The 8303-nt window shown below is 55.6% G+C and overlaps 1 protein-coding gene across 1 annotated transcript in view; it reads left to right on the forward strand.

Annotated features, from left to right (window-relative positions):
- The first annotated feature begins 7459 nt into the window (after nt 1-7459).
- Csf3 (colony stimulating factor 3) overlaps nt 7460-8303 on the forward strand; it is a 5807-nt gene continuing 4963 nt past the window's right edge. Inside the window, exons 1-3 of the mRNA XM_033763122.1 lie at nt 7460-7641; nt 7894-8075; nt 8169-8288. Coding sequence (XP_033619013.1) covers nt 7460-7641; nt 7894-8075; nt 8169-8288 — 484 coding nt within the window. The remainder of the gene's footprint in view (nt 7642-7893; nt 8076-8168; nt 8289-8303) is intronic.

Raw genomic sequence — 8303 nt, forward strand, 5'->3', positions numbered from 1 at the left:
CGACCTGGGGATGCGGCTTCTCCCGGGCGCAGTGCGGCGGGACGGCCGCGTCCTCGGGTTCGGTCCCCGGGACTGGCCCCTACGCGTTTGCCCCTTCAGCCCTACACCCGACCCCAGCCCCGATGACTGAAGCCTCCGACCTGCTCCGTGTGCCTGCGCCCGGCAGGCTCGAGCCCGTGTCTGCTAGGTGCCAGTCCTATTTCCTGGCCCTCTTACTCCTCTTGCTCTGTTTTCCCCACTTAGAGCGGCCTGTCTCTGCTGCCTTTGGAGTGGGCAGAGTGAGGCCTTCCCACTGTGAGCCTGGTGCTATTTTCTGGGTTCTCGATCAAGTGGGACCAGAATGCTTACTGGGCTTTCTCTGAACCGCGTGAGAAACCGCTCTAAAATATTGAGATAAGCAAAGTTATGCTCCTGGGTGGAGCTTCTGAGGATGTGATCGCATTGACTACAGAGCTCTTATCCTAAAGTTGGACAACAGGAGCAGTATTAAGATCCTGTTACCCAAAATAATATTACAGTGGCGAAGATGCGTTACTGTGTGTGTGTGTGTGTGTGTGTGTGTGTGTCCCCGTATATTTCCCTTTGTCTCTTGGGTGTATCTGAAAAGCCGGTGTACAGAATCCATAAATATCGTTTAATGTGACCGCGTATTGTATGTACCCCACTCTCTCTTCTTTTGAGATGGGGTCTCCCTGTGTACCCCAGGCTGGCCTCCAACTCGCAGCAGTCCTCCTGCCTCAGCCTCCAGAGTGCTGAGATTATAGGCCTGCACCTCTCCACCTAGCAGTAAGAGCCTCTCTAAGAACCACTGGCCAGAAGTGGTGAGGGACAGGAACAGTAGGAAGAAACTTTTTTTTTCTTCTCGGTCCTTCAGACATCAAGGAGCATGTAAAACAGCTAGAGAAAGCTGTCTCAGGCAAGGAGCCGAGATTTGTGCTGCGGGCCCTGCGGATGCTGCCTTCCACCTCACGCCGCCTCAACCACTATGTTCTCTATAAGGCTGTGCATGGCTTTTTCACCTCCAACAACGCCACTCGAGACTTCTTGTTGTCCTTCCTCGAGGAGGTGAGTGGCTCGGGCATCAGACCCCACGACAGCTTGGCTTGGTCCTCAAGACCTGTCCATTACAAACACCTGAGCACTACTTTCTTTCTTTTATTGTCATGGATTTGGGGGGGGTAGTTTTTTAAGACGGAGTCCTTACTATGTAGCCCAGGCTGGCCTCGAACTCAACAGTGATCCTCCCGTCTCAGCCTCCCGAGTGCTGGGATGACAGGTGTGCCCCACCACACCTAGCCGTACCAACCCATTCTAACACTCACCTGCCCAGTGCCGAGGGAAGTGCCCTTCCCTGAAGTGTCGCTCTTCCAAGCCGTGCTCATTTCCAAGTGCCCCCATCCCCAACCCTGTCCTCCATCCGTGTGACGCCTCTGTTGTCCCACAAGAGGACTCTAGGAGGAAGCCTCACCATGCTGCAGGATAAAACTGGGTTAAGAGCACAGGTTTTAGAGCTAGAGTTGAATTTGAATCCAAACCCTCCCAAGGAGTTTCTGTGGACTTGGACGGTGACTTAACGTCCTGTGCCTCGTTTTACTGGATCGTTGGGGTGGTGTGGTGGATGGTTTGGCACTAGGAGGAGCCTGCTAGACTCCTAGTGCAGTGCCTGACATGTAGCAGACACTGCAGTGGGCTAAGTGGCGGCTGCGTCCCTGTCCTGGCGACCTCGTTCTCTGGAGATGTGAAATCCTCTCATGCACTGAGCTCCAGGTCTCTGCCTTCCCAGACCTCTTTGCACACCGCCGTGAAATCCTATGTACCAGCAGTGTGGAAAACTCCAAAACTCCTTGGAAGCCACGGTTGGAGAGTTGTTTCCTGGGAAGGGGAAGTGTGCCCTCCCTCATGCCGCCTTGGATGCTTTTTAGCCTTTGCAACCCTAAGTTCGCCAAATGTGATTTTCTCTTGGGCTGGCTTAACACAGTATCTGTCGCGGTGTTGGTGAAGTTAAAAATAGGTTAATGCCAGGCCCCCAGACTGCCTTTGTTTCTAACCCCAGGAAAATTTTGTCAAATTCTTGATTTATCCTTTTTTTTTTTTTTTTTTTTTTTTTTTTTGGTACCAGGGATCAAACTCGGGACCTTGTGCTTGGCAGGCAGGCAGCAGGTACACTGAGCTGCATCTCCAGCCCTTGATTTTATCTTTGTAATTGTTTGGCTGATAGTATTTACAGTGGTTCCAAGTATAATGGTTTTAGCTAGCCGTAGTGGTGCACCTGTAATTCTAGCACTTGGAAGGCTGAAGCAAGAGGATCGCCATGAGTTTGAAGCCAGCCCAAACTATGTAGCAGGTCCCTATCTCAAAGTAAATAAATAAAAGTGCAGTGGTTTAATCTTGACTTTGATTATAGGCTCCCCCCCCGCCCACTTTGGTACTGGGGATCAAACTAAGGACTTTGTTCTTGCCAGGCAGATGGCAGCACCACTGAGCTAAATCCCCAGGCCTTCTTTGTTTGTTTTTTGTTTTGTTTTGTTTGTTTGTTTTGAGACAAAGTCTCACTATATAGTTCAGGTTACCCTTGAACTCACTGTGTAGCCCAGGATGGCATTGAACTTGCAGTGATCCTCTTGCCTCAGCCTCCTGAGTGCTGGGATTACAGGTGTACACCCAGCTGAGGATTTCTCTCTCTCCCTCTCCCTCTCTCTCTCTCTCTCTCTCTCTCTCTCTCTTTCTTTCTTTGTACCAGGGATCGAACTTGGACCCTTGCACTTCGGAGGCAGGTGCCAGAACCACTGAGCTAAATCCCCAGCCCAGATGAGGATTTCTTAGATCTTTTCATACTCCATTGTCTTCTGTAAAGGCATCTGTGGCATTGCTGGCCTCCTTGCTTCCCTCAGGAATGAGACTTTATTTTTGAGTCCCCAGCACCTGGTAAAGTCTCGGTACATCATAAGCACTCAGCAAACACAAAGAGAAACGCATGTGGTGCTCAGTGTTTCCCGGCTGACCGATCCCCTCTGCCTTCTCGTAGCCCATGGACACAGAAGCCGACCTGCAGTTCCGTCCCCGCTCGGGGAAAGCTGCATCGGCCCCTCTGCTGCCGGAAGTGGAAGCCTATCTGCAGCTGCTCCTGGTCATCTTCCTGATGAACAGCAAGCGCTACAAAGAGGTGCTGGAGCACAGCGGGCCAGAGGGCTGGGAGGACGGCGGATGCCAGCGTGGGGGGTCCTTTGGGGCAGTCAGAAGAGGGGGCTGGTGACAGACAGGCCTGGGCTTCACCAGCCAGACTAATTTCTCCCGGTCCCGTCACATGAAATAAGGTTTGGGAAGACAGGCCCGAAACAGAGCCCCCAGCCGCTTTACTCAAGAGCGGCTGCTTTTCGGGGTGTGGATTGAGCACCCCTACACCAAACACTCCCAAAACAAACGTTGGAGCCCTGACCTGAGCCACGCGGGAGGAAGCTCTGGACCTGGCCCGACACCTGGACACAAGAAAAATGCATCTTTACACAGTGATCTCCGGCCTGTGTGCAGGAGGCGTATGAGGCACAAATGAATTTTATGTTCTGATTTGGGTCTTTGTTGTGCCTGTGTAAATATCCCAAAATTTGGAGAAAAAAAAAATCCTGAATCTGAGACTCTTCTGGGCCCAAGCATTTCCAGCTAGGAATAGTCAGCCTGTCGCCGTGACGGGAGGGCATCTGTGACCGCCGCCACCCCTCCTCTCTCTGTTGCATTGGCTTGTTTCAAGATAAAATTCACGCTCTAGTCCAGTGGTTCTTCTGTTGTCACGACTTGCACAGCTGTCACCGCTCTTTCCGGGACACTGTCACCACCTCGGAAAGGGCACAGCTTTAGCAGGCGCTGTCCACCCTGCCTGGCCAGGCTCCTGCTCACCGCCTGTCTCGAGGGTGGGCCTGCCCTGGATAGTTCATGCAGAGGGGTCAGCTGGCAGCCCGGTGCCTGGCTTTCACTTAGCAACCCTAAGGGCTTCCTTTTCTTTTCTTTTTTTCTTTTTTTTTTTTTTTTTTTTTGTATTTTTTTTTTTTTTTTTTTTTTTTTTTTTTTTTTTTTTTTTTTTTGTTGAGACAGTCTCCCTTTGTAGTTCAGGCTCGTCTTGAATTACTCTGTAGCCCATGCTGGCCTCAAACTTGTGGCACAGTCCTCCTGCCTCAGCCTCCCGCAGTGCTGGGATGGCAGGCATGCACCGCTATGCATGAAGTTTGAGATTGTTTCGTGCCAAAGCATGTGTCAGTGAGAACTTCATTTTGTGGCCGAATGTTTCAGTGTGTGGTTATTCCCTATCGGTTTACCTGTTTCTCCCCGTCCCTACCCCCACCCCCGGGGTTGGGCCGTGCTGGGGTTTTAGGGGCATTTCTGGTCCTGGACCTGTACGAGGGAAGGTGCGGCTGGCTCTTGGGCCAGCGCCATGTGTAACACTCTGCTTTACTCCTCTTGGCTTCCTCCCCAGGCACAGAAAATCTCCGATGACCTGATGCAGAGGATTAGCACTCAGAATCGCCGGGCCCTGGACCTCGTGGCCGCCAAGTGTTACTATTACCACGCCCGCGTCTATGAGTTCCTGGGCAAGCTGGACGTGGTGCGCAGGTGTGGCCGGGCTCTGGGTGCTAGATAGCAGGTGCCCGTGGTGCCGTGCTGAGCTGTGCGGCTGATGCTGGCTGAAGGAGTAGAGTCCACCAGGCTGCAGGGAACGGTCCCTGCTCCCTCACTCACTCCCAGGGGACACGGAGCAGTGGTTTGGGGCAGAAGGGAGGGCTGGGGTCATCTTGCCCCTGCTCAGAACCTGTAGGAGTCCCCCCCACTTTTTGGTAACCGGGATCAAACTTGGGACCTTGCACTTGTGAGGCAGGCAATAGCACCACTGAGCTAAATCCCTGGCCCTGTTTTGTTTTGTTTTTTGAGACAGGATCTTGCCGTGCAGTTCAGGCTGGCCTTGAACTCACTATGTAGCCCAGGCTGTCCTTGAATTTGCCGCAGTCCTCCTGCCTCAGCCTCCTGGGTACTGGGTTACAGGTGTGCTCCACAATTCCTGGCTACCATGGCTCCATTTTCATAGGAGAAAACCAGAGCCCTTCCTTCCCCTGCTTCTGTCTGCCACACCTCTTAGTACACTCGTCTGAGTCCCTCCAGAGCAGCAGTTGTCCTTTGCATGCCGCTAGGATAGTGCCCAAAAATTGGGCATGACAGGAAACATCTGTAATCCCAGCTACCTGGGAGGCTGAGGCAAGCCTAGTTCAAGGCCAGCCTAGGCAGCATGGTGAGACTCCATCTCCAAAAGAAATAGAGCAGGGCCAGGAGGGACTTAGCTCAGTGTCACTGTGCCTGCCTCACAAACACAAGGTCCTGAGTTTGAGCCCAATGACCAAAAAGAAATAGAACAGCGCTTGCACGGTTGCCAGTCAGTAGCCAAGAGCAGGGTGCAGCCAGCAGAATGCTCTGTGTCACTTTTTCAGGATCCGAGAGAGGGGCGAGGCAGAGACAGTTCCAAGCTGTGGCCTGAGACCTCTGACAGCTTTCTCCCACCCCCCCAAGCTTCCTGCATGCGAGGCTGCGGACAGCTACCCTCCGGCACGACGCGGACGGGCAGGCCACGCTGCTGAACCTGCTGCTGCGAAACTACCTGCACTACAGCCTGTACGACCAGGCGGAGAAGCTGGTGTCCAAGTCCGTGTTCCCCGAGCAGGCCAGCAACAACGAGTGGGCCAGGTACCTGTACTACACAGGTGAGCATGGCCTGCAGGCCCGCAGGAGAGCTGGGCTCACTCCATGGGGATCTGCTTTCCTTTTTTTGTGTTTCGGTTTATTGAGGCATGGACTCTGTGCAGTCCGGGCTGGCCTCCACCTCTCAGAGGTCCTCCTACCTCAGCCCAGGGCTGGGATTGCAGGTGTGGCCACCATGCCATCTTCCATGCAGATTTTCTGAGGGTGGGTCTGTCCGGCAGTCTGGGTTTGCTTGGCTCGAGGGACACTACTCTCCTGATGCCGTGCTGTCCTCCGCCAGGGCGAATCAAAGCCATCCAGCTGGAGTACTCAGAGGCGCGGAGGACCATGACCAATGCGCTCCGCAAGGCCCCACAGCACACGGCTGTGGGCTTCAAGCAGACGGTGAGCACCTCGGCGGCCTGCTGCTCCCTGTGCCCTCCGTCTACTTCCTGTCCCAGGGCCGGGGCTGCTTTAGTCCACCGTGCCCAACTGCCCTCATTCCCAGCGGCGTCCTGGGAGGGGCTAAGATGCTCCTGCCCCCACCACACCACGCTCTGTCCGGGGCCAGGGCGACTGCCCAAGCCACAGAAGCACGGTCGCCTGTCATGGAGCTGGCACTGTTCTGGTGCTGGGCACTGGACAGGCAGAGAGGACGGGAAGTGGCACCTCCCAGGGCAGAGACGGGGTCCCAGAGAAAAGTTCCGACCCCACCAGGCACGGTGGTAGCATGCCCTGGGCTTGCTCACTTGTACCAACGAAAAGAAAGTTTACCTCCCCCAGCCTGGAGGCCCAAGGTGGTGGCACCAGTTTGGCTGGGGTCTGTGAGAGCCCTCTGCCCAGTGCACGCTGCCAGCCTCAGTGCCCTCGCGTGGCAGGAAGCTCTTCAGATACTCCATCCCTGGTTTTCACTGAAAGCCAGCTTCTCTACCCTTCGGGCCCTTCCTGCCTCACCCAGGGCCTTGGCCCAGCCCCTGTAGGCTCGCGCTGCCTCCCTTCTGGGTGCCCCCATCTCCCGGGTCCCTGTCAGACCTGCATCCGTGTGGGCCGAGTGCAGCCATGGCCTGGACCTCGCCCTCCAGGCCCCAAACCGGAGACACAGTGTCGTCAGCAGCACGACTAGTGTGCAGGGCTCACTCGGGGCACAAGAGTGAGCCCCGGAGGAGGCTCCGGTCTCAGTGGCCTACAATCCACCCGAGTCATTTTGTCTCAGCACCTCGGCAGAGACCTCACCTCCGCACAGCACACAATGAGACCCTATGGTTATCCTCACCATGTGATTGTGGCTTTGGGGCACCACTTGTTTTTATTTGCAATTTTGGGGAGTTTGTGAGTGAGAATTTACTAAGAAGTGAGCCTAACACCTTTGCCCTGAGCTAATCTCCAGCCCTATTTTGAAATAGGGCTTCACTAAGTTGCCCTGGCTGGCCTTGAACTTGCTTGCAATCCTCCTGCCTCAGCCTCCCAAATAGCTGGGGTCACAGGCCGGCTCCCCATGCCTAGCTTCAACATGGGATTGCCCCCTCTTCTGAGCGCCAGCTCCTCCCCTGTAGAGGCCCAGACACTTGGACACTTGGCCCTAGTTCATCCCTAGCAAACCCCCTCAGCCTTTAGTCTTCCCGCTCTGCAGGCACAGGTATGACCCACAGGGTCACCTCTAGTGTCCCTGCTCCCCAGTGACTAAGTCACCTGCTGCTTGTCTGTGTCCTCGGTGTTACTGGAGCCATTGCCATTGCTGGACGCCATGGGCTGCTCTTCTGGTTCTGAAGGACGGGTGGGTGGGGCGCTGCCCAGGGGCCTCAGCTGCTGCCCCTCAACCCCCGGCGTGCCCAGCTTTTTTGCCCGCTGGACCTGCTCCCTATGGAAAAATGCAGAATCCCCAAGGCAACGCCTCAATTCGCCCGTGTCCATGGCCTCCCCACACCCGTGGGTCACTCCGAGGGTGGTTTCCTGGTGCTCCCCTGTAACCCCACCACTCTGAGATGCTGAGGCGGGATAATAAGTTTGAGCCCTGCCCGGCAACTTAGTGACCTAACAAATCCCTGTCTCAAAATGTAAGAATATGAAGGGCAGAGGAGACAGCTCAGACCCGGTCCCCAGGTTCAGTTCCAGTATCACAAAAACATGGTAAAAGAAAGGCCGGCCTTGTGCCCTCCGGCCTCCCTGCGTCTCTGCCAGGCCCCGGTGCGTGCTGCCCTCCTCCCCCGCCCGGGGTGCCCTCCCGCCCACTGTGCCGTGTCCCCAGGTGCACAAGCTGCTGATCGTGGTGGAGCTGCTGCTGGGCGAGATCCCCGACCGCCTGCAGTTCCGCCAGCCCTCGCTGAAGCGCTCTCTCATGCCCTACTTCCTGCTCACACAAGGTAAGTCCGGCCCGCCCCGGTACGGGAGCAGGATCCGCGCCCCTGCCCGCATCCTCATCCACACCCGCACGCCTCCTCCCCTCCCACCCGCAGCCGTCAGGACGGGCAACCTGGCCAAGTTCAACCAGGTCCTGGATCAGTTCGGGGAGAAGTTTCAGGCGGACGGGACCTACACGCTGATCATCCGGCTGCGGCACAACGTGATTAAGACAGGTGTGCAGCCCGCGC

The sequence above is a fragment of the Fukomys damarensis genome, unplaced genomic scaffold (assembly GCF_012274545.1).
Source record: "Fukomys damarensis isolate Sample0158 unplaced genomic scaffold, DMR_v1.0_HiC HiC_scaffold_13, whole genome shotgun sequence".
In the NCBI taxonomy this organism is placed as follows: Eukaryota; Metazoa; Chordata; class Mammalia; order Rodentia; family Bathyergidae; genus Fukomys; species Fukomys damarensis.